The sequence below is a fragment of the Crinia signifera genome, chromosome 5, assembly GCF_055691185.1.
Source record: "Crinia signifera chromosome 5, ASM5569118v1, whole genome shotgun sequence".
Taxonomy (NCBI): Eukaryota; Metazoa; Chordata; class Amphibia; order Anura; family Myobatrachidae; genus Crinia; species Crinia signifera.
Window position 1 is genome coordinate 302390012 of NC_139221.1, and position 26235 is coordinate 302416246.

At 46.3% G+C, this 26235-nt stretch overlaps 1 protein-coding gene across 2 annotated transcripts in view; it reads left to right on the forward strand.

Annotated features, from left to right (window-relative positions):
• Positions 1–26235, forward strand: part of LOC146081281 (pituitary tumor-transforming gene 1 protein-interacting protein-like) — an 89071-nt gene that overhangs the window by 1199 nt on the left and 61637 nt on the right. For both annotated transcript variants that reach the window (XM_083189411.1, XM_083189414.1), the window contains exons 2-3: positions 15282–15334; positions 18435–18543. In XM_083189411.1, coding sequence (XP_083045537.1) covers positions 15282–15334; positions 18435–18543 — 162 coding nt within the window. The remainder of the gene's footprint in view (positions 1–15281; positions 15335–18434; positions 18544–26235) is intronic.

Genomic DNA, 26235 nt, shown 5'->3' on the forward strand with positions numbered 1-26235 from the left:
TATATGCATGCTGCATTTGTGTATACCGCCCATGTCTCTGCTGATTACAGAGTGCAGATTTTATTTCTGGTTTAAAAAAGATCTACACTATGGGACAGATGTACTAAAGATGGGTACACACTGGTAACTGTACAGTGTGTACGCTCAATGACGTTAACTATATGCGCTCCTGTACTTCGCTAACGTCTGCCATTATATGTACATGCAGCTCCATGTTAACTATCCTTACCATGTCAGTCAGTGTGTATGCAATATATTGCTATCCTCCCGGCATCTCTAGTATAGTACACTATTAGCAGTGTCTTTAGAGAGAGAGAGAAACTAATCCACTCCAGTCATTTTTCAAACACAGCCTGTAACAAGACAGCTAGGAGCTGATTGGCTGGTACTTGATCTTTCTCCACTTTATCACTTTTCAAGGCTTTGTACACCTACTCCCTAAATGAGGATGAAGTCAGGGCTGGCAGAATGTAAGGAGATTGTACAACATCAAACCTGTCACGTCCACTGATCCACACCACAATTTATAAAGTGCTCCCACCAGGATGGCAGTAGCATTGCAACCACTAACCGAAACTGTGTTGTATTTGATGGTGGGAACACCACTGCATTCCTGTGGTGAGAGGGCAGTGGGTATTATATGATGGTATCAGGTAGAACGATGCATTTTATAATAAGTCATGACCCAGTAACAGCACGACTACCCTTTTGTGATCTAGGACAGTTTGGGTTTATAGCAATGATAGGCACATTTCAGGGGCCATTTTGGGTGCCTCACTGACCATGGTTGCATGGGGAAATGGGGGGGGGGGGATGCGTGCAATTTGCCGGGGCGGCGCCACAAGGACTCCGTAAGCTGCAACCTTACCAAGTCAACTAGAATCACCCCATTATGCATAAACTCACATTGTTACAAGCTGTAACAGACAAGTCTGACCATATGGAAATAAGGAACTGGGGTCTGCAGGTGTAAGCTTCAAGGGTTTCCTTCTGCACCAGGGCCACTAGTTGCCCATCACTGGTAGGAAGTATTACTACTTAGAGTTACGGATGACTATCGACCTCCGATGGTTTGGCAGAGATCCAATGGTTCATCGTCATCTTTGACACAGATCCCCACAATGTTTTTATTTGTTTTTCTTTGTGGAAGCGGGATACAAAGCCTAGCTCAGCCCCCACCTTAGTGCAAAGGTACCCATCAATGGTATCACCAATCGTTAACTCACTGGTTGGTACTCCTACTTAAGTTGACTTGTAAAAAAGCTCTCTTACACAACGTCGATGCAGACCAATATTCAACCTATAATCGACAGTAGTGACATCGATGTTTACTTTTATTCAAGCAGATGTTAAGTGGTGTCAGTGCAGGATATGTTCACAGAACTTTAAGGGAAGCCCACTAAGGGCTGTATTTTCAAATAATATTTGTCCTGCAATAATGTGTCACTGTCCGTTGGTAACATAACTACAGATGCATCAATTTAATGTAGGCAGTAATATATTTAAATTTATTGAAATGAAATCCCACATAAATGTGATGTTCGTTTTGTTTATTTAAAATAATCTTTTTATACTTTTGTTAAAAGAGTGGGGTCATGTGATTGCAGAGGAAGTTGGAGCGAGTGTACGAACATTCCAAGGCGCCTCTGCTCACACCGTCATGTGACTGGTTGCCATGGTAATCACATGGCATTTTACAGTTAGAAAATCATTCATGGTAGCTTCAATTAATACTCTAAAGGAAAATAAGAACTTATAGGGGGGATTCAATGTGCCCGAATGGAGCTATTCAATTTTAGCACCATTCGGGCACGATTTGCTACTGGTGCCGGCATTTCAGTTCGCATTCCCCGAGTGCCGGGCTGAAATGAGTGGGAAATTACCCATCATTTAAATAAATTGTTTAATTACAAATAGATTCTATAGGCAGTTAAGATATTTTATATATTGGAATCCATGATTTAAGATTTGCATCCTCCAGCCAAACAGATCATAAGGTTACACAAATGTTCTTATATGAAAAGAAGTGATGGTGACCAAAGCAACCAATCAGATTTTGTTTATCATTTTTTAGGATGCAACAGAGTTAGACATACTCTGATTGGCTGCTCTGGGTTATTTAAATTTTCTTATATTGTGCAGCATATTTTGTTGCACTTTACAATTGGAAACAGTCATAAAACAAACTGGGCAGTTACAGACCAATATAGACGTAGGAGGGCCCTGCAAACTATAGGGATAATAGGAGGGATACATAAGGATAGGAATCTATAGCATGGCAGTCCCACCAGATTACAAGAAAGTCCTGATGGGATGCAATTAGATATGACTGCAAATGGAGGTTGTGTGGGGTTTCTGGAGTATGATAAGCTGCCTGAAGAGGTGAGTTTTCAGGGAACGCTTGAAAGTTTGGAGGCTAGAGGAGAATCTTAATGTGTGTGGAAGTGCATTCCATAGGGTGGGTGCTGCCCGAAGAAAGTCCTGCAATTGTGAATAAGATCTAGTAACAAGTGTGGATGAGAGACGTAGATCTTGTGCAGAGTGGAGAGGTCGGCGGGGATATATTTTGAGATAAGCGTACAGATTTATGTTGGTGTGGTGCAATGGCTTTGTATGTGAGTCAAAGTATTTTAGATGTAATACGGTTGAATATTGGCAACCAGTGGAGGGACTGGCAGAGCGGATCAGCAGATGTTGAATGTCTAGCCAGGAAAACCAGCCTTGTAGCTGCATTAAAAATGCTTTGTAGTGGTGAGAGTTTTTCTTAGGAAGACCAGTAAGGAGGTTATTGCAATAATCAATGCGTGAGATAATGAGTGCATGGATTAGAGTTTTTGCAGTGTCTTGTGTAAGATACGGTAGAATTTTGGATATGTTTTTTGAGAGCCAGATTGAATGTGAGGAACAAAGGACAGGATGACCCCCTAGGCAGCGAGCTTGTGGAGTAGGATTGATTGTAGTATTCTCAACAGTGATAGAGATATGAGGTTAGTAACTACTTGGCTGGTGGGAATATAAGTAATTCTGTTTTGGAAAAGTTGAGCTTGAGGCGGCGAGAGGACATCCAAGATAAAATAGCAGAAAGGGATTCAGAGACGCGGAGCAATACTGATGGTGACAATTCATGGGAGGATAGATAGGTTTGAGTATCATCAGCATACAGATGATACTGAAATCCAAAAGAGTTGATTAGTTTGCCAAGGGAGGAGGTATAGATTGAGAAAAGCAGAGGACCTAAGACTGAGCCTTGCAGTACTCCAACTGACAGAGGTAATGAAGAGGAGGTAGAATCAAAGAAGCGAACACTGAAAGAGCGGTTAGATCGGTACCAAGAAAGAGCTGTGTTCTGAAGACTGAGGGACTGTAGCGTTTGTTATGAGAAGAGAGTGGTCAACAGTGTCAAAGGCAGCAGAGAGATCAAGAAGATTTTAGCAGTGGCCAGATCATTGACTACTTTAGTCAGTGCTGTCTCTGTGGAGTGCTTAGAGCGAACGCCTGACTGAAGTGGGTCCAATAAGTTGTAGTAGTTAACAAAGTGTGTGAGGCGAGTGTAGGTTAGTCTCTCAAGTAGCTTGGAGAGGCATGGGAGCTGAGAGATGGGACTTTAGTTAGAGAGAGTTAGGATCAAATTTATTTTTTTCAGAACAGAGAACGAAAGACACCAGTAGAGAGAGAGATTACAGATTTTAGTTTAGTTTGGGATAAGCACAGGAGACAAAGTTTTACTGATTCGTAAGGGTATAGAATCAAGATGAGAGGTAGTAGAGTAGGAGGATGAGACAAGTGTTGATACTTCATCACTTGTGGGTTCAAATGAGGAGAAAGTGGCAAAGGGATCAGAAAAGGAAGTGAGCAAATCACTGGCCGAAGAAGTGCATGCCATTTCCTCTTGGAATTTGTTAATCTTGTCTTTGAAGAAGAAAGCAAGTTCTTGCGCACTGATATTGGCAGGTGGGGAGAGTGAGGGAGGGTAAAGGTAAAGAAGTGATTTAAATGTATTAAAAAGTCGCTTGGGGTTAGTGGCATGAGAAGAGATGAGAAAATGAAGATAACTTTGTTTAGCAGTGTCCAGAGCATTACGATGGGAGTGGCAGGTAGTCTTAAATGTGTGTATTCTGAGATTTATACCACTGATGTTCTACTCTACGTGATAGTTTTTTGCAGCTGTCTTGTTAATTTAGAGTGCCACGGTTGGCATCTAAGCCTACGTGGATTGTGAGGAGCAACTGGAGCAGCTTCATCAAGGGCAGGTGGTAGAGTCTGGTTCAGGTGGTAATACAGCTGTCTGAGGACAGGCAAGTGTAGAAATGGGTGAGAGCAGTTGCAGACAGGTAGAAAGTTGCTGAGAGTTAATAGCCTTAGTAGGAGGAGATTGAGAAGGTCATAAGGTTGTGATCAGGGGGGGGGGGGGTAATATCACATCTTTGTATTTTTAGAAACTGTGGAAATGTACCACAAAGGAGTGCATACACACTATGTTTTTTTGCCCAGCGTGTTTGTAGAGTGACGATGGGGAAAATCACTGGCCTGAAAATTGCTCAGTGCACACTGAGCAATTTTCACCCATCTAAGTGAGTGAGTTTTTCACTTTTTTTTTTAACCGACATGTGCCAGCGGCTGTATTTCATACCGTACCATCCTCTGTGGTGTGGTGGGAGAATATAATAGTGTGCTGAAGCATGGCAAGCTGTGTGAGGGAACATGGAAAACTCAGGCAGTGTCCATGTAGACGTTTAGGACAAAAAATAATGTCAACTTTTTGACTGTCGACATTCCTATAGTCAACCTAATGCTTGTGCCGACCTTCCAGCCCTGTTGATCTTCAGTGGCTGATCCAATGTATGTCGACCTTCATCGAGTCGACCCAATGTTCCATACTCTTTAATAGGCAATTGTGGAGTAACACAAACATCAGGTTCCTGGGATATTAAAGGCGATCCGTCATCTGACGCGCTATCCGATGGCGTACATGGCATTTTGTTTCTCCGTCATCGGTTACAGAGTTTAGCGTGTGAAAAGAACAGTAAATTTCCATAAAATCTAATAATACTTAAATGTTAGGTTAAGACGCTTTTCAGTGCCAATCTCACGCTTGGATAGTTTTAATTCTGATTCTCTACAGTGCAATTTACATTATAGGCCAGGCTGATCTGCAGAACATAAGCACGGGATGCTGGGCCTGATGCAGCGTGGGCTTTAGTTTTACACACGGCGGTAGGTTACAAACCATGATGCCCCCAGCAAGATTTTGCAGGTGCATCGCTATTGTGCACATTTCTGGCTGTCCCCTTCTGCGCAGCCTGGCCACGAATGCGCGTGATGTCACGCAGCCGCAACCCTCAACTGGTCCGGACACGTCCTTAGTCGTCCGGACTGCGCTCCCGCAAAGCCCAGTTGGCGCCTCCGCATTAGCCTGTTGTCATCCCTCATCAGGCCATGCGCCTGCAGATTAAGGATCGCTTGTGTGAGCATGTACAGAACCACAAATATTGCAGTCTGCGATTTTTTTTTTTTTTTCAGATCTGTGTCTCTTCCTCAATGATCGCATTGGCGGAATGTGACCGCCAAGAATCGCATTGTAAAATGTGATCCTATCGCTGGGATGTATCACCCCACAAGCGCAGGGACAGGGCTTCCTTGGAAAGAAACTCAGCCGGAAACGGGGGATTACTCATGAGCGGTTAGTGCTGACCCCTTGCCAACCTCGCTGACCGCACTACCTCGGCAGCAGTGCGGTGTGTAGCCCATAGGCTACAATGGGCTACCGCCATCTCAGAATGGCGATAGCCCAGGGGTGCGAACCGCTGCTGCCCGATTTGATACATTGGGCAGCTTCGCATCCCCCATAAAAACCTATGGGGGATGCGGCCGGCGGCAAAGCAGGGGGGATCGCAGAAGGGATTGGAAATTCCTGCTGCGATCCCCCTTTGGCACATTTGGCCATCTTCAATAGAACTGTCATCTTCGTAAATAAACCACTTTATCTGCATGTAGAAGATAGGAAGGACAAATGTTTATGGTGGATAAATATATTTTTAGCAAGGTACATGCATAATGCTCCATTGTAAATGTGTTTTTGGATGATCCGCATACTGTAAGAAGAAAGGTACCATACTTTCAGTTTCCTGTTCAGTACATAGGGAAGTACTACAGATGAATGGTCTCATTCTAGGTAGAAAGAGGAACCTTTGGTTAGTTAGTGAAAGGCCGGAGCCAGGAGAGTGCAGCAGAGTGGAGGCTGACAGTGGTCAGGACAGGGCCAGAGAGGCAGTCCTGAATAGGCAGGAGCCAGGAGAGTGCAGCTGAGTGGAGGCTGACAGTGGTCGGGACAGGGCCAGAGAGACAGTCCTGAATAGGGAGGAGCCAGGAGAGGGCAGCAGAGTGGAGGGTGACAGTGGTCGGGATACAGCCAGAGAGACAGTCCTGAATAGGCAGGAGCCGGGAGAGGGCAGCAGAGTGGAGGCTGACAGCGGTCGGAACAGGGCCAGAGAGGCAGGAGCCAGGAGAGTGCAGCAGAGTGGAGGCTGACAGTGGTCAGGACAGGGCCAGAGAGACAGTCCTGAATAGGCAGGAGCCAGGAGAGGGCAGCAGAGTGGAGGGTGACAGTGGTCGGGATACAGCCAGAGAGACAGTCCTGAATAGGCAGGAGCCAGGAGAGGGCAGCAGAGTGGAGGCTGACAGCGGTCGGAACAGGGCCAGAGAGGCAGGAGCCAGGAGAAGGCAGCAGAGTGGAGGCTGACAGTGGTCGGGACAGGGCCAGAGAGACAGTCCTGAATAGGCAGGAGCCAGGAGAGGGCAGCAGAGTGGAGGCTGACAGCAGTCGGGACAGGGCCAGAGAGTCAGTCCTGAATAGGCAGGAGCCGGGAGAGGGCAGCAGAGTGGAGGCTGACAGCGGTCGGGACAGGGCCAGAGAGACAGTCCTGAATAGGCAGGAGCCAGGAGAGGGCAGCAGAGTGGAGGCTAACAGTGGTCAGGACAGGGCCAGAGAGACAGTCCTGAATAGGTAGGAGCCAGGAGAGGGCAGCAGAGTGGAGGCTGACAGTGGTCAGGACAGGGCCAGAGAGACAGTCCTGAATAGGTAGGAGCCAGGAGAGGGCAGCAGAGTGGAGGCTGACAGCGGTCAGGACAGGGCCAGAGAGACAGTCCTGAATAGGCAGGAGCCAGGAGAGGGCAGCAGAGTGGAGGGTGACAGCGGTCGGGACAGGGCCAGAGAGACAGTCCTGAATAGGCAGGAGACAGGAGAGTGCAGCAGAGTGGAGGCTGACAGCGGTCGGGACAGAGCCAGAGAGACAGTCCTGAATAGGGAGGAGCCAGGAGAGGGCAGCAGAGTGGAGGCTGACAGCGGTCAGGACAGGGCCAGAGAGACAGTCCTGAATAGGCAGGAGCCAGGAGAGGGCAGCAGAGTGGAGGCTGACAGCGGTCGGGACAGGGCCAGAGAGACCGTCCTGAATAGGCAGGAGCCAGGAGAGTGCAGCAGAGTGAATGTATCAAGCTTCAAAAGTGATTAATTGGATACCCACTATCGGCGCCAATACTGTACATGCAGTCATAGCTACTGGTAAGTCCTTCATACCACCAACACTCCATCTGTCCTACATATACCCATCAGCATGTTATGCCGTGTTCTACAGTTAATGTTCTCTGAGGTGAAGTGCAAGTAAACAAGAAAAACAAGTTTACTGGTTAAGAATAGGCATTTTATTAGGAAATGGTAAAATGTAACCGTGACGGGCAGTGAGATCCGCTTATTCTGTCTAGAGTTTTGACTGATGCAAAATATAAAATAAATATCATCTTTGTTTTATTCTAATAATTTTTATAATGAAAACTCTGGAATAAAATGTATGACTGGTGAGGCAGCGTCTCCCCTGCCCAGCCTTTACTGACGGTTACTGTATATATGATAGACAATGTGTAGGTCGACAGTCACTGGTTGTCATACCCTAGGTTGACATTGACATAAGGTCGACACAAGATTCATGTTGACGCGAATAAGGTCAAAAAGAGTTTGTTCACGGTTTTTGGTGTCTATGTTGACCTGTGTTGACATGTGCACCGTATAAGTGTACCGCGTCCCCTCACATACAAGCCATTGCACTCACTGCATATCACTGAAGTGTACAGTAACTCATGGTAAGCAGTTTGGATATAGCTATGACGAATTAAAGCGTATAGTTGGGGGGTGGGATCGGCGGCTAGTGTCCGACATCGGGGGGAGGATTCAGGGGGGGACTGAGGTCCCTTTTCTAGTTATAGAGAGAGAGATCATTCTAGTTACTGGTATATACAGTATTATACAGAAAGTATTATAGGAAATGATGTACAATACACATGGCATTTATTTCTCTACAATACAGAGATCTCTGCTGGTAAGGCATCGCAAATGGCCATAGTTTACAATGACAGATGCAGCTTGGCTAGCACAGATAGCCATCATAACCGCTATATGGATCCTACTGGTCTGATTGGTAAATATCGGCCTTTCACCAGGAGCATTGCAAGAAGATCTTGTTACTGCGCTGCCCGTGATACACGCTTACGTAAAGTGTCTGTAGGTGAGAGAAAGGTGACTCCATATCTTTCTGTCTAGTGAAGTCCAAATGATTGCTGGACACCGTTGGGAGTTAACTATTTCCATTGAACTCCCCGGACGGAGCTCCAGGACAATAATTCATACACATTAAACGATTTCACAAATGATTTCTGTGACCACATCCAGGAGTATAGCTGTCATGGCGTATATAGTTCTGAGCATGTGCAGGACTTCTGTGTGAGCGTGCTCGCCGACCTACACTGTCGGCGTGGCAGACGGGGGTGGTTGCAGCCCTCCGACATGGGAACTCCCAGTGTTCCCATGTAAATGACGGCGTGACGCGGTGTGCTGGGGGTGGGCGGCTGACGTCACATGAATTCGCATCAGAATAAATAAACCAGAATAAACCCCTTAGTGTATAACTTTAAAACCAAGCAAATTTACTAAAGGGTTACACTTACAAATTGATGTGGGTAACAAGTGTACAACAAGATGACCACGGGCAAAACAGGTAACTTGGATGTCCTTATACCCGGGGAAAGTCGCTCCAGTTCTGGATCTGGTCATTACCATCCACCAAGGTCCAAAGGCCTGAAGTACCGTCTGGTTCAAAGAATAGAAGTATAGTTGACCAGGCGGAAGGGCGACAATGCAGTCTGGAATCACAGGGGTTTATGTACTAAGATGGGAGTTCTTTTGAAGATGGGATGTAACCCTTAGCAACCAATCAAAATCCACTTCTTATTTAGTTAGCACCTTCTAGAACATAATGGATAGAATCTGAATGGTCGCCCATAGCAACAACACATCTTTACTAGAACTCCCATCTTAGTAAACAAACCCCACAGAGTGGATTCCCAATTTGAAAAGAAGATTCTGTGGGGCAGGTGTATTACGCCTGGTGAAGTGACCAACACAGCAGCCAATGGGCTCCTAACTGGCAAGTTACAGGCTGGGTTTGAAAAGTGACAGGAGCTGTTTGGCTGCTGCTTTTTTACCTTCTACTTCACTATACTTAATACATCTGCCGCTGCGTTACACGTGGGTAACTCATCACCTGCAGAGTGCACCATGTCCATGAGAGCCTTGAAAAAGACAGCAGAGGCAGTCGAAACGCGTTGGCAGACAGAGTGACTGAGACCTACTATTCTCTATGTGATGTCCTTATTCTTATAGGGTCATTCTTCAGGTATTTTTTATTCTTTCACTTGTTTTAAATTTGGCTTTTTAGCAATAAAAGCATTGTTCAATATTAAGACGGCCTCCACCTTCTGTTTGCATGCACTGCTCGAGATTAGAGCCAGTTTATGGGAGCTTACAGAGGAGACCGCTGATATTAAAAGATACCCAGATAGGAGTACCACTGTGTTATGCACCGTAAGTACGGTACGCATAATAATTGTTCACAAATTCCCACACCCCTGGTGATCCTGTTAAAAAAGAAACCTTTACGCACAAGTTGATGCATGTTTCTCAGTAAGTTTGGTACGCATTACTGGTTCCCACTATCCTCCAATAAAGTTGGATTATCACTATCAGTATAAAAGTTACGGTTCCTTTTTTTTATTTATCTGCACAATACCCACAACGAGGGACATCCTGACAGGAACACTTATCAACCACAGATCCTGTCATAAAGAAACCCAGATAGGAGTCCATATAACACTCCAATTGTGAGTAAAAAGTACGCATCCTTGCCATCTTCTCTTGTGGATTAATCTAGTTACGGTTTTGAATAAGAGTCAATTGACACATTGGCCCTTATTCTGGTTGGTGCGGATATTTCCGCGTGCGTTCGTTCCGCCGATGTTTTGTGTCTGCGCATGTGCAGAGGCATATCTGCGCATGTGCGAGCGGGGCGTACGTCCAAATTCTGCATGAATTGTTTACACTACGAACAGGGGGAGGAGAGGGGCGTGAAGGGCTGTTTGGCCTCATTAACATATGCATACGCCCCGCGTTTCATGGGCGTTCCCATGAAAACGCTGGGCGTAAGTATGGTAATGCGGCCGTGGCGCACGTGTAGGGGGCGGACATATGACATTGCCGGATGTCAGCTGCCCGCCCAGATCCCTGCTTTTGCACGGAGAAATGCCCGAGTGGTCTGAGCTCGGGGGAGCTGCCTGACCGCTCGGTCCTGCATTCGATGGTATGCGACCATCGAATGATGGGGGAGGTTCCCAGAGATGGAGGAGGTGTATACATGAGAAATCCACTCGTGCTCCGTGCGGTCAGCGGCTTACCGCATTCGGACGGAGTGAGCGATCCGTACGGAAGGCGGGGTTTAGGACGCACGGTCCTGGCCGCATATTCGGCTCCGGCCGCACAGACCAGAATAAGGCCCTTTGTCCTATATATTCTTTACCCTTATTTAATCCATCATCATCGGAGTCAAGCGCCTTCAATATTATTTCTTTCTACAAATGTCCATGAGTTATACTTAGTGAGCATTGACAAGCTATACTTTTGTTGTGCGCTGTAGAGGACACACAAGTACAAGGGGGGATTCTGCCAGTTCCAACCCCTGGGACCCTGACTATAAACTATAAATATATTTATATAGAATATATATATATATATATATATATATATATATATATATATATATATATATATATATATATATATATATACTACAAAGTGCCTATAAATCTGTGTTTTTTATATATAGTTTACTAGTTAAAAGCCTGTCAAAATGACGGCTTCTGCAGTGTACTTTCACTTTGAGCTGTGACAGTTTTTAGCCCACAAACTCTACACCCCACCCCCAGTCCTGATCTGCTCCTGCCTCCCATCTCTGGCTTCACTGCTCCCTCTCTGCATATCCAGCAAGTTTGTAACCGATCAGTGTCCCTGCAAAACTTGCTTTCACTTTCTGTTAAGGAGTAATTTGGTCCATCGAGTGGTCACTGGCGGTACTTCACCTCATAGATGTGGGAGTAGTTGGCCTATAGATAGATAGACAGATAGGGGTATGGGTAAAAACCAGACCTGGACAAGACCACGGAATGCTGGACCGGACACTACAAGCTTCGGAATGCAGAGTGTGATGGGGTGGGGGTGGGGGGGGGGGGGGGGTGGCCTATCCGGGGAGGGGGCTGCCTGTGACAGCTGTCACCAGGGAGAGGAGAAGGGAGAGAATAAAGCCTCCCTATATGGTCAGGGCATGTAGCAAAAACCGAAACGGTCTGGACCAAGAGACCACCCAGACCAGACACTACAAGGTTCTGAATGCAGAATTTGATGACCGGTCTGGCGTTTCGGTCTGGTTTTTCCTTAGTCCCGATAGATAGATATACCTTTTACAATATCTAGGTGACCCTTTTGTTGCAAATTATGGTACTTGTTTCCTAGAAGGGCGCCCCCGATTTTGATCTTAGGCATCTTAAGGAAAAAAATCGCGTCGGTCGCATCGCATGCGGCCAAAAAATCGCATGCGATGCGACCGACGTGATTACCGCGATTTTACATAGGGAACAATGTTAAATGGCCCAATTGACCCGATTTCACATAGGGAACAATGTTAAATGGCCCACAGACCCCAAATACCCACCCTGAAGTGTGAAATGGCCCCCCCAATTGTTAACGCCACCCCACGATCAACGTCAACCCGAAGCGTGGCGAGCGCAGCGGTACGCGTCCTCCGACCTTTTCATACCCCCACTATCCACGTCGGCGTGGAGTTGAGAATAGAAAGTGTAGCGAGCCACCGAGCCCAAAGCGTGGCGAGCCCCGCGAGGGGATGCCGAACACGCTCCCGAAGCGTGGGGAGCGGACACGGATTACTTAACATGTATTACGCGTCCGCTCGCCGCGCTTCGGGCTCGTATTCCGCCTCCCCTCGCGGGGCTCGCTGCGCTCGCCAGGGGGGGCCATTTCACACTTCAGGGTGCCAGGGGGGGCCATTTCACACTTCAGGGTGGCTATTTGGGGTCTATGGGCCATTTAACATTGTTCCCTATGTAAAATCGGGTCAATTGGGCCATTTAACATTGTTCCTTATGTAAAATCGGTAATCGCGTTGGTGGCATCGCATGCGATTTTTTGGCCGCATGCGAAGCGACCGACGCGATTTACATTTTACCATGCATTTCTATGTAAAATCGCGGCCGTCGCATCGCAATCCATTATAATGGCATGCGATGTACATGCGATGCCCGCGATGGGCGCCATTCTAGGAAACAAGTACCCAAATTATATCTTGGATGAAAACTTTTGGAGAAATGATTCCCCTGTCTGGCTGGTTGGAATCTGTAGATGTATGTCTGACATTACAGTTCTTTGGATTGCCTGGCAGTCCCCCAGCTTTTCCCCAATCCCCATAAATCTATACAATTACATTATTATTTAATACTGTTCATTCTTCCAAGCACTTAGCAGTAAATTTGGGTCTTGCTGCATTCTGCAGTATATAACCTTTCTCAATATCCTTCTAGAAAAAAAAGAAGTTACCTTCAATTACCCCAACATTTCACATTAATTGAAAAAGTTCCTCTTTCACTTCTGCTAACAAACCCATTGTATAGACTTTTTTCTGCCGTTGCGCTACAAGAGAGGGAGATAGGAACTGGTGCGATTCCATTATCCTATATATTTAACCCTTTGAGTGCCGACAGCTCTGTGAGCGATGTTCAATATATCCGCTAAAAAATGCCAGCGTCGCTCACATTTGTTCTATAAATTCAAATAAAAATATATAATGTTAAAAAAACCAAAAACTATTCGATTTCCTATATAAAGGTAAACATTAAGGGTCATTATGATGAATACAAATGTTTACTTGGCGATTTTCACACCTATTTTGACAAATTCACTTGGTGCTCAAAGGGTTAAAGCCGCATTAGGACGAGTCTCCAGAAAGTGAATATAAAGTACTAATAAATACAATTTCGCTAACCAGCTATTTGTATTTTTTAAATCTACACATTCCATTGTATAAGAATCTACTTTGATTTACCTCTAAGCTGCATTTTAGATTAGTTTGTCATTACCCCAATGTAGAAGTCCCAAATCATAAAAAACGCTCCCCAATCATAACAAAGGGGTGTATTCAATGCTTTCTGTGAGCTGTCACATGTGCACGCTGCAGCCATCTTTACTATGCAGTGCTTAGTTCTTGAGGTGGGACACCTGTTGGCTGCAATGCCTTGTGCTTAATACCACAGCTGTCATGCCCTGCGTTGCCTTCTACCTGTTTACCAAGAAGCTCAGCATCCTGGTTGAGGACTCGCCCGATCTCCCTTCTAAAGTGATGGGCAAAAAATCCTAATCAGTCCACAAACTTTAATTCAATTTATGCCACATACACAATTAGAGGGTATTGTATAATGTTGTATTTGGCAGCCAAAATGTCATTAAAGGCAAGGCAAAACTTCACTGAGAAATCGTCATTGTTATATGGCTGCACCCTCAGGGCCTGACATTTGTTTAATTTAAGTAACTACTTACACTGAGAACCCAACTGTTGTTGTATTTGTATTAATGACAACTAATAATTAGGAATTTTATCCTGTCACTGTTCTTGGGATTATTACATTCCTTGTTATGGAGGCTAATGAATCTGTTTGCAGTTTTTGCGCATCACTACTTTTTGCTGATTTTATAGTTATTAATTCTATAACACTTTGAGCTCAGAGACCAGTTCTACTGAAGAATGGCCCGGGCGCTGTCCTGAAATGTCTTCATTTCATTTTCTGGCTCGCCATGCCAGTGACTTTCACAGAAGCATATGGACGCCAGATTATGTTGTGTTTTACATTCCGTGCAGCGTGTGGACGCATCATTTTACTGCTTGTCATCTGCTGTAGAGAGTTCCTGTAAACTTTTATAATTCACAGTAACAATTCTTTTTGGCAGCTCTTCTAGTTTTTCCCATCCTCCTCCTCAATCTATGTGATTACATTATTATTATACTATAATGTCATACAGTCAGCTTGAGGTAACGCTAAAGCCGCGTACACACTGTAGCAACGAGGATTTGTTCCAACATTGGCACAAATCCCTGTCAGCCGAGATCGACCAATAAATCCTGCTCCTCATGGAACCCTATACATGTTCTCGAGATCATCTAGCTGGAGCACACTTGTGCTAATACACGAACACAAGAGAGCTATCTGTGGTACTAATTATTCCTGAAAACATGAACTGCTGGGGTTCCATGAGGATGAGGTTTGGGAACACTGCAGTATTGTACTGAATCTCCTACATATAACTTTATGTATAACAGAGCTTGTTTCTTATACCCCTTTCATATCGCACCTAATTACCAAGTTCATGCCAGTTTCTTGCAGGTTCGACCCGGTAATTGGTGCGATGTGAAAGGGGTTACCGGGTCCCGCAAACCGGTAGCAACACGGCAATACGAACCAGTAAAAAAGAAGGGTTCTCACCAGTTTGTTGCTGTGTTGCTTTGCGGTTTGAACAGGTTAATTGGGTCCAGGCGACCGTTTCCTGTTCACACTAAGCTCTAAGCGCTGCCTCCTCCCGCCTGCCCCCGATGACGTTCTGCCCCGCACCCACATGACTTCAGTGAACTGACAATATTGCTGGTTCGCTGAGGGGAAGTGAACAGACCAAAATACAGGTTCGCACCGGGACTGAACCATTTCAAAGTCCCGGTGCGACCCTGCATTTTGAGATGCGAAAGCAGCATTACTATCAGTAGCCGCAGGGACATCTTAGATGTGGGGTTTATATTGTACATTTCAGTACAAATGTGATTGTGATTTCTTCTGTCTTCTCTTTGCAGCTTGCAGTTTTTTCTCTGGAAGGACGTGTGAGGAATGCCTGAAAAATGTCTCCGTAAGTTCCTCTCCATGGCCTGTATTACATTACATATGGTGGTGTATCTTTCGCCAAATCCTGATCACCTTATGGGCCAGATACTCCAAGCTTCAAAAGTGATAAAATGGAGAGTGATAAACAGCCAGCCAATCAGCTCCTACCTGCCATGTCACAGACTGTGTTTGAAAAATGTCAGACAGGAGCTGATTGGCTGGCTGTTTATCACTCTCCATTATATCACTTTTGAAGCTTGGCCCTATATCTTATTCCATTTATAGAGACCTCTTTAATAAGGGAGGGGTATTGATTTTTGTGCTTACACTGTGGACACCCCTATTTTTATTTTGTTAAGCCTAATTTACCTCAGACAGTCATCCCTCTGGCATAGGTAGTGTCATCTGATTGGGTCACTAAAAGAGTCATGAATGGAACAGTGAAGCTCTGGACCCTTAACATAAATTTGTCCCAAATTTAACAAAAAAGACTTCCAAACCACTGTTTAATAAATAAATGTGTGTCAAAGGAAAGGGGTTACCGCTGTTCTCTAGGATAGATCCTGTTCTCAGTCCTGCTGGCTGACATGAGAGTGAGGCTAATGTCAAACAGGGAACCTGGGCCAATCCACCCTATATTGGGAAAGAGGGACTCAGGGGTAGATTGATTAAGCTCGGTGAAGTGATAAAGTGTTTTTATCACCGGCAAATCAGCTCCTACCTGTCATTTTTCAAACCAAGCCTGTAACTTCACAGTTAAAAGCGGATTGGCTGTTGATAAAAAACAGACACTTTATCACTTCACCAAGCTTAATACATCTGCCCCTCAGGGCTACATGTATGAAGCAGTGATAACCGAGGAGAAGTGATCAAGTGCCTGGTACTTTATCACCGGCCAATCAGCTCCTGAATGTTAAGTTACAGGCTGGGTTTAAAAAGGGACAGTTAGTAGCTGATTGGCCGGTGATAAAGTATCAGGCATTTTATCACTTCTCCTCCCTTTTCACTGCTACATACCCCTCAGGGAGAGAAAAAACATGGGTGTAACACCAGCCAATTCAGATAACGCAGGGGTGGAGGTGACAATGGTGGATACTTTCCCACTGTGAAGCCTGAACGATGTGTTCTGGGCAGACTGAGGATCGGGAGGGCGGAGTCTCCGCCCAATTTGCCTCTGCCATTAGAGTGGTCGAATGTGTGATCGTATGTGCTTTAAAAGCACATAGGATCTGCTTACAAACCACAAGCAAAGCCAACAGAGAATATGCACAGCACATATAATCAGTGGTGCGACCTGACCCGTGGGACCACGCATCGTATCGATAGCCCTCACGCTGTGCACACAATGTGCACACAATCAATCGCAAGGCCTGCCTGAATTGTACATTCGGCCCTGAGATCAGGTGAATGACCAGCTTTAGGGCGGGATGTATTAAAATACATCGCCGCCCTTCGCCGCCCCCCGCCGCGATGCTGCCGCATATGTACTAACATATGCGGCTGGCATCGCGGTGCGGTGACGGAGGCCCCCCGTGATACCTGTACACCAGTGTGCGGGGGGTCTCCGTCACCTCCCTGCCGCCACGCTCTCCTCTCATGCTGGGGACAGCTATGCATGCTGTCCCCGGCGCTTCCTCCTCCCCCCTGCAGCCGGAAGGATGTCCGGCTGCTTCACTAGGGGGAGGCAGGGCTTACCTTCCGGGGTCCAGGAGGACCCTTCAGGAAGGTAAGCCAAAGGGGGGGTCGGCGAGGCGGCGGGTTTGCGCCGGCGGGCGGCGAAAAGAAGCCCATAGGCTTCTATAGGGTATCGCCACCCAAAGGTGGCGATACCTTTCAGTGCGGTATCATTTTTGATACATTGGAAAATGCGGTAAAACCGGGGTTTTACCGCATTTTCCATTTGATACATCTCGCCCTTAGAGCGAAATATCGCCAAGTGTAAATTATATAGGTGTTTTCATGTTGTGTGACCTCCTGAAAAATGTTTTAATGCAACAGCTAATGCTGGAAGTTTATCACTGTCCATCTGGACACACTGGGCCATTTACAGTTTGAAGTATATCCAGCTATTAGGTTCTGTTTTCAACCTTAGCAGCCAGTATTTGACACCCGATACACACATCAGCATGGAGAATCCTGGGGCAGATTTGTACCCGAACAGCACGCAGAGTTGCAAACGCCATGGTTTAGATGATAAGAACCTGAGGCTAACGGCTTCCTTTTGCATCTGATAACGACACGTTGTATTCCTCTTACATAAGAGCGATACAATCACAGGACGGTTAGGAATGGCGACACACTCTTTGCATACAGAGATTGGTGATAACTTAATGTAGCTAGTATGTTTATCCGTTTTATATTCAATCCAAAATTTGCAAGTTAAATTTGTATGTCTACATGTCATGGTGATGTGCAGGTTGCATTGTTCATGTGTACACATCGCTGCGAATTCCGCTGGCCTGACGTGGATGACGTCACTTTGCCCACCCGCGTGGGCAAATTAGCCATGTTACCGATGGGAAAAGTGCCGGTTTTCTGCCCTTCCCTGACACTAGTAAAAATTGGCAGGGTGCTGACCACCGGGCAGGGCACTTTTTTTCAATCGAGAGGGCACATTTTTATATTAAAAATTTACATTGGGAAATAAAAAAAACATATACAAAAAACTGCACACTGAACTAGGATTACTCCCATTAAACATTGTCATACTCTGCTATGCCCGTTACATATTCTGTTTTAATGACCATTACACATTATGGCACACACTGTAACGCCTCTTACACATTATACCACACACCATAATGCCCATAACACACAATGGCAATACCCATTACACTTGGTGGCACACAACGAAGTTGTCAGCGTGGTGGGGGGCAGCGTAAGGGTGCACAGTGCCACACACAAAAAGTGCAGGGTGCATTTTGAGGTTTTAAAAATAGGCAGGGTGCAGCACCCTGCAAAAGAAGCTTAGAGGGAACACTAATATATACTATGTTGGCAGGTAACAGGTTTATGGGTTTGTTTTATTAATTATTCTTTCTTTAAAATATTTAAATCTGATTAATAATTTATTGAAACTAGCTTTGCATTCACTAATGAGTTCATGTGTTCGTTCCTGTTTGCAGTGTCTGTGGTGTACAACGAACAGCACATGTCTGGATTACCCTGTGCGAACAGTATTCCCCCCCTCCTCCCTCTGTGCCATGTCACATGCCAGATGGGGGGCATGTTGGAGTAAGTATAATCTACACCTTGCGTCGTCATGGTGATCGTACACATTTCATGAGTCGTACACATTAAGAGTCGGACAAGTTGGGTTCCCTTCCCCAGTTGGCTGCAAATTTGTCCTGTTTGGAGATGGACAAATGATTATGTAAATTCAATATATGAATATGCAGATTAGTCAGGTGATTATTCAAATTGCACCAGCTGAATATAAATGACTACTAATACATATGCATATAGTTTTCTTTGGATAGTTAAAAAGGGAATGCTCCTGCAGTAGTGTATAAAGTGTACTGGTCAGCAGATGGCGCTGGTTCCCGGGAGCTGATTGGATAGGAGAGTTCTGGCATGCCAGTGATGTTATATACTGTAGCTGCATTTGTGCCGCGGCATCTCAACCAATGGCGATAGTAGTGCGGTGCGATCCTAGGCTTACTCATGTTTCTGTTGCATTGTTGAATCAGGAACTAATTGGGAATCAAAACTTGGAACATGACAAAATACTAACCAATCAGCTTCTGCCATATTTCAGGCTGGGTTCAGGAGTAATGAAGAAATAGTTAAATAATATTCCTCTTTGCTGGTGGCCTTCAAATCCCAACAAGCTTACCTACCACAAGTAGGTACTTACAAAAAAAATAAGGATCCAATATGGTTTGTGGTAACATGTTTAAAAAAGGGGCAGACTAGATGGGCCAAGTGGTTCTTATTTGACGGCAGATAAGAACCACTTGGCCCATCTAGTCTGCCCCTTTTTTAAACATGTTACCTCAAACCATATTTGATCCTTATTTCTTTGTAAGGATATCAATATGCTTATCCCAAGCATGTTTAAATTGTACTACTGTATTTGCCTCTACCACCTCTGATGGGAGGCTATTCCACTTATCTACTACTCTTTCTGTGAAGTAATTCTTCCTCACATTTCCCCTGAATCTTCCTCCCTCTAGTTTCAGTGCATGTCCTCGTGTTCTGTTGCTCCTCTTCCTGTGAAGAATGTCTCCCACCTGTACCTTGTTAAAACCCTTGATATATGTAAAAGTTTCTAGGTCCCGGCACTCCTGCTGCTGCTAAGGAAAAATGGCCATCACAAAAATTGTCTGCTGTAAGGGGGTGGCCATTTTCATTAGCAGCAGGAGGTGCCCCGGGACCGCAGACAAGTAGATCTGCAGGTCCCGGCAGTGATAGCCTCCGCAGACTCCTGGTGCCCACACTTACTCAATGCCCCCCCCCCTCCACCGCGGGGTTTGCGGGACTGTTGGTATGCCACTGTTTACCAAATAGAATGTGTTCGCAAATAAGAACCACTTGGCCCATCAAGTCTGCACCTTTTTTAACCTTACAGAGGCGTAACTAGATATTCATAGGCCCCATAGCAAAAGTTTGTAAGGGCCCCCTATTTAGCAGCTGATGGTGATAAATGTATGCAAAACATATTAGATTGAGAGCACAGATGGGCCCCCTTCAGCTCTGGGCCCCATAGCAGCTGCACCCCCTGCACCTATGGTAGTTACGCCCCTGCTTATAGTAACCTAAACCCTGTTTTATCTTTTTATTTTCTTGTAAGGATATCCTAATGCCTATCCCAAGCATGTTTAAATTGCTCCAGTGACAGCCTCTAAAAGGAGAGTCTATTCCACTTATCCACTACCCTCTCTGTGCAGTCATATTTCCCTGAACCTACCTCCCTCCAGTGTCAGTGCAAGTCCTCGTGTTCTAATACTTCTCTTTCTTTGGAGAATGTCTCCCTCCTGGAATTTGTTATTTCTGGGTAAGTTTCAGGGGCGGATTGGCCATTAAATCTACCGGGAACTTTCCCGGGAGGCCGACGGTAGTGAGGCCGAAAGATGTGCATGCAGCACAAACAAATAAACAAGACAAATGTACAGCGAGCTCAGCTCACCTCCGGCCGGGCTGACTGCTCAGCGGTAGGCGGCCTCACTTGCAGGCTCAGCCTCAGCCCAGTCCCCGTGTGGCCCCGCCTCCTCCGGCTGTCACTGGTGGCTGCAGTAGGAGTGGAGATTCTTCCCAGAGTGGTCCCGCCTCCTCCCGCCCACTGTTCTCCTCTCAGGCTCTCTCCGTGCGGCGCTGCTGTCCACTGCCCCACCTCCTCCTCGAGTCCTCTATGGTTGTTCCATCAACCACATTAATCGGCGCCCTGCTACTGTATGCGGGAGGAGGCGGGGCCGCAGGGGGCACTGGGACGGCGACTCAAGAGGACTCGAGGAGGCAGGGCTTGGAGGAGAACAGCGGGAGGGAGGAGGTGTGCTTGGCCGGGACTGGACGCAGGGTCGCAGGTTCCTGTGTGCAGGTGCCAATGCCGCCCCCTGCAGCGAGACCACCAACGCTCCAGCAGGACTATGGAGCCGGGAGCAGGATTGGGAGCAGTGCCAGTGCCCCATCGGAAGAAGCGGCAAACTGAGGCCCGCCCCGGAGTAGTGGCTGTTTGAAGTCACCATCCCTGGTAAGGCGGTCTCTGACTGTGTGACTGTGAATGTTGGATGGGGGATTAATATATGGGGGAGGGGGGGGGGGCGTTTACTGGGTCGAAGTATATATTTTCATATAAATGGATGAGGGTGGAGGTAGGTGCATGTATGTATATATGAGACCATCAGTGTATGTATGAGAGCAGCAGTGTATGTATGTATAAAAGTGGTGGTATGAGTGGCAGGGTGTATGTATGTATGTATGTATGAGAGCGGCAGGGTGTATGTATGTATGAGAGCGGCAGGGTGTATGTATGAGAGCGGCAGGGTGTATGTATGTATGAGAGCGGCAGGGTGTATGTATGTATGAGAGCGGCAGGGTGTATGTATGTACATTATGTATGAGACCGGCAGGGTGTATGTATGTATGTATGAGAGCAGCAGGGACCATGTATGTATGAGAGCGGCAGGATGTATGTATGAGAGCGGCATGGTGTATGTATAAGGGCGTCAGGGACCATGTATGTATGAGAGCGGCAGGGACCGGGTGTATGTATGTATGAGAGCGGCAGGGACCGGGTGTATGTATGTATGAGAGTGGCAGGGACCGGGTGTATATATGTATGTATGAGATCGTCAGGGACCGGGTGTATGTATGAGAGCGTCAGGGACCGGGTGTATGTATAAGAGTGGCAGGGTGTATGTATGAGAGCGGCAGGGACAGGGTGTATGTATGCATGTATGTATGAGAGTGGCAGGGACCATGTATGTATGTATGAGAGCGGCAGGGTGTATGTATGTATGTATGTATGAGAACGGCAGGGTGTATGTATGTATGAGAGCGGCAGGATGTATCTATGAGAGCGGCAGAGTGTACGTATGTATGTATGAGAGCGGCAGAGACCGGGTGTATGTATGCATGAGAGCGGCAGGGTGTATGTATGTATGTATGTATGAGAGCGGCAGGGTGTATGTATGCATGAGAGCGGCAGGGTGTATGTATGTATGTATGAGAGCGGCAGGGTGTATGTATGTATGAGAGCGGCAGGGACCGGGTGTATGTATGTATGAGAGCATCAGGGACCGGGTGTATGTATGAGAGCGGCAGGGTGTATGTATGTATGAGAGTGGCAGGGACCATGTATGTATGTATGTATGAGAGCGGCAGGGTGTATGTATGTATGTATGTATGAGAGCGGCAGGGTGTATGTATGTATGAGGGCGGCAGGGTGTATGTATGTATGAGGGCGGCAGGGTGTATGTATGTATGAGAGCGGCAGGGACCATGTATGTATGAGAGCGGCAGAGTGTATGTATGTATGTATGAGAGCAGCAGGGTGTATGTATGAGAGCGGCAGGATGTATGTATGAGAGCGGCATGGTGTATGTATAAGGGCGTCAGGGACCATGTATGTATGAGAGTGGCAGGGACCGGGTGTATGTATGTATGTATAAGAGCGGCAGGGTGTATGTATGAGAGCGGCAGGGTGTATGTATGTATGAGAGCGGCAGGGTGTATGTATGTATGAGAGCGGCAGGGTGTATGTATGTATGAGAGCGGCAGGGTGTATGTATGTATGAGAGCGGCAGGGTGTATGTATGTACATTATGTATGAGACCGGCAGGGTGTATGTATGTATGTATGTATGAGAGCAGCAGGGACCATGTATGTATGAGAGCGGCAGGATGTATGTATGAGAGCGGCATGGTGTATGTATAAGGGCGTCAGGGACCATGTATGTATGAGAGTGGCAGGGACCGGGTGTATGTATGTATGAGAGCGGCAGGGACCGGGTGTATGTATGTATGAGAGTGGCAGGGACCGGGTGTATATATGTATGTATGAGATCATTAGGGACCGGGTGTATGTAAAAGAGTGGCAGGGTGTATGTATGTATGAGAGCGCCAGGGACCGGGTGTATGTATAAGAGTGGCAGGGTGTATGTATGTATGAGAGTGGCAGGGACAGGGTGTATGTATGCATGTATGTAGGAGAGTGGCAGGGACCATGTATGTATGTATGAGAGCAGCAGGGTATATGTATGTATGAGAGCGGCAGGAACCAGGTGTATGTATGTATGTATGTATGAGAGCGGCAGGGTGTATGTATGAGAGCGGCAGGGTTAGGGTGACCAACTCATCCCTTTAATCCGGGACACACATTAATTACACAGGTTCTGTGGCAGTTTAAAACCATTTCTGGAGTCTTGAGGTGTGGCAGTTTTAAAACAAGTGAAAGCCAGCCACAGAACCTGTGTAATTAATGTGTGTCCTGGATTAAAGGGATGAGTTGGTCACCCTAGGCAGGGTGTATGTATGTATGTATGTATGTATGTATGTATGTATGTATGAGAGCGGCAGGGTGTATGTATGTATGTATGTATGTATGTATGTATGAGAGCGGCAGGGTGTATGTATGTATGAGAGCGGCAGGGTGTATGTATGTATGAGAGCGGAAGGGTGTATGTATGTATGAGAGCGCCAGGGTGTATGTATGTATGAGAGCGGCATGGACCAGGTGTATGTATGAGAGCGGCAGGGTGTATGTATGTATGTATGAATGGATGAGAGCGGCAGGGTGTATGTATGTATGAGAGCGGCATGGACCAGGTGTATGTATGTATGAGAGTGGCAGGGACCAGGTGTATGTATGAGAGTGGCAGGGTGTATGTATGTATGTATGGATGGATGAGAGCGGCAGGGTGTATGTATGTATGAGAGCGGCATGGACCAGGTGTATGTATGTATGAGAGTGGCAGGGTGTATGTATGAGAGTGGCAGGGTGTATGTATGTATGAGAGCTGCAGGAACCAGGTGTATGTATGTATGTATGTATGTATGTATGAGAGCGGCAGGTACCAGGTGTATGTATGTATGTATGTATGTATGAGAGCAGCAGGGTGTATGTATGAGTGCGGCAGGTTGTATGTATGAGAGCGCCAGGGTGTATGTATGTATGTATGTATGTATGAGAGCGGCAGGGTGTATGTATGTATGGGAGCAGCAAGGTGTATGTATGAGAGCGGCAGGGTGTATGTATGTATGAGAGCGGCAGGGTGTATGTATGTATGAGAGCGGCAGGGTGTATGTATGTATGTATGAGAGCGGCAGGGTGTATGTATGTATGTATGGATGAGAACGGCAGGTTGTATGTATGTATGAGAGCGGCATGGACCAGGTGTATGTATGTATGTATGAGAGTGGCAGGGACCAGGTGTATGTATGTATGTATGAGAGTGACAGGGACCAGGTGTATGTATGTATGAGATCGGCAGGGTGTATGTATGTATGTATGAGAGCGGCAGGGACCTGGTGCATGTATTTATGAGAGCCGCCATTATTGATTTGTAGCCGCCCACATGAGGCCACTGCCAGAAATTTTCCAGGGCCACTTTTAGTCCCCAATCCGCCCCTGGTAAGTTTGGTGATTTAGACCAATAATTACTCCCCCACAGCCCTCTTACCCTACTTTATTAACCACAAAATACCGGAATCAGTTCTTGCTTATAGATGACTTGGAGCTCGTTTTTCCAGCAATTAGTTATTCTGCGGGATCGGACCAGGCAGGCATTCGCTGCCCATGTACATCCAGTAAGCCTTGGGCATCCCTGACTCTGTTATACCCCTTTCAGACATACGCAAAAATCCCGGGATTTTCACAATCCCGGGACTAGCGAAAGTCTGAATGGCTCTACCGGGGATTTTAGTCAACTAAAATCCCGGGTCCTGCGCACCTGCAATTGGCCCAGGATTGAACCCGGTCTAAAATCCTGGGTAGTATGTCTGAAAGGGGTATTACCGGTGGCTATTAATTAATGAGACTGTGCTTGTAAAAAATAAACAACAATATTGCATGAATTAAAAGTGAGTTGGGTTCAGTGACCTTGGTCTATCCCAAAACAGTTTAGCAGGTTTAAAAAAAAAAATTGTTTTATCTTCTGTCGGGACAATGCACCAGCTCACACCGCTCTCTCTTTCAGCCCGTTTTGGCTAAGAAACAGATTGCGGTGCTAGAACTACGTCCATTACGGTCCATACTCACCAGACCTAGCACCTTGTGACTTCTTTCTTTTCCATAAAATCAAATCTATATCAAGAGACCCCGACAATGAGGTTCAGCATGGTTTTGACTGGTAGAAAAGAATGCAGCCATGTGGGGAGTACATAGAAGGGTAACAGAGTTAAAATGTACTTTCACAGAGACTGAGGGGCTGGTGAACTAGGACAGACTCTCTCTCCTCTCATTCCATAGTGATAGCTACAGGTACTGCTGACTGCTGTCCATGCTTACAAGCCCCCCATGTATTCCCCCTGAGTGTAACTATCATTTTTTCATATAGCCTGTAAAATGTAAGACAGAAGCTGATTGGCTGTTATTTTATCGCTCACAATTGTATATCCCTCCCAGCTTTGAGAAAAACTCCTCTCAGCATTGTATTTATTATCATTTGCAGCCAGCACCCGAAAATAAAGATTCCTTATTAGCTTCAGTTAGCTACAATAAAGAATCTTTATTCTCCCAAATGTACTAATGGGACAGGGGATCTAATAATAGGCAATCCCAGTGACCACTGAGAAGTATTGTAATCACATGACTTCCTTTTTTTTGTGCAACCCAGAGTCACTGGGGGGGGGGGGGGGCACCACCTTCTATTTCACCTTTGGGTTGCGTGGTAAGAACTTACACCCCTAAATTTGAATCCTTTTCTATGCAAGCAAATGGAAAAGAAAAAATAAACCTTGCATATGTATGTTTATAAACGACCACCAGGTGGCACTAGCAAACTATTGAAAGTGAATTTCAGCTTTTCTCTCGGGCGGGATGTTGTAACATCCGCGCCCATTATCGCCGGACATCGCATTTTTAATAACGGCATATGCTATAACATATGCCGTTATTCATGCAAGGGACAGCTCTTGCGGTAAGAGCTGTCCCTTGCGATGCGGTGCCGGCGCTGGACTTCCGGGTCTGTGACCCGGGAGTCCATCTGCGCATGCGCAGACCCCGGCGCCGGCCGCAGGGCACGCTGGGAGGGATCCGTGACGGATCCCTCAAACAGCGCTGCGGTAAGAAGCCCATAGGCTTCTGCAGGGATTCGCCAGCTTTAGCTGGCGATTCCCTCCGCAGCGCTGACACTGCGGAGGCGCCATATAGCATATAGAAATGCGGTAGAAACCCCGAAAACGGGGTTTTTACCGCATTTCTGCTATATAGCATCCCATGAAGTTTTGATGGTGCAGATAACTTTCCTATTATTAAATGTAAAACATA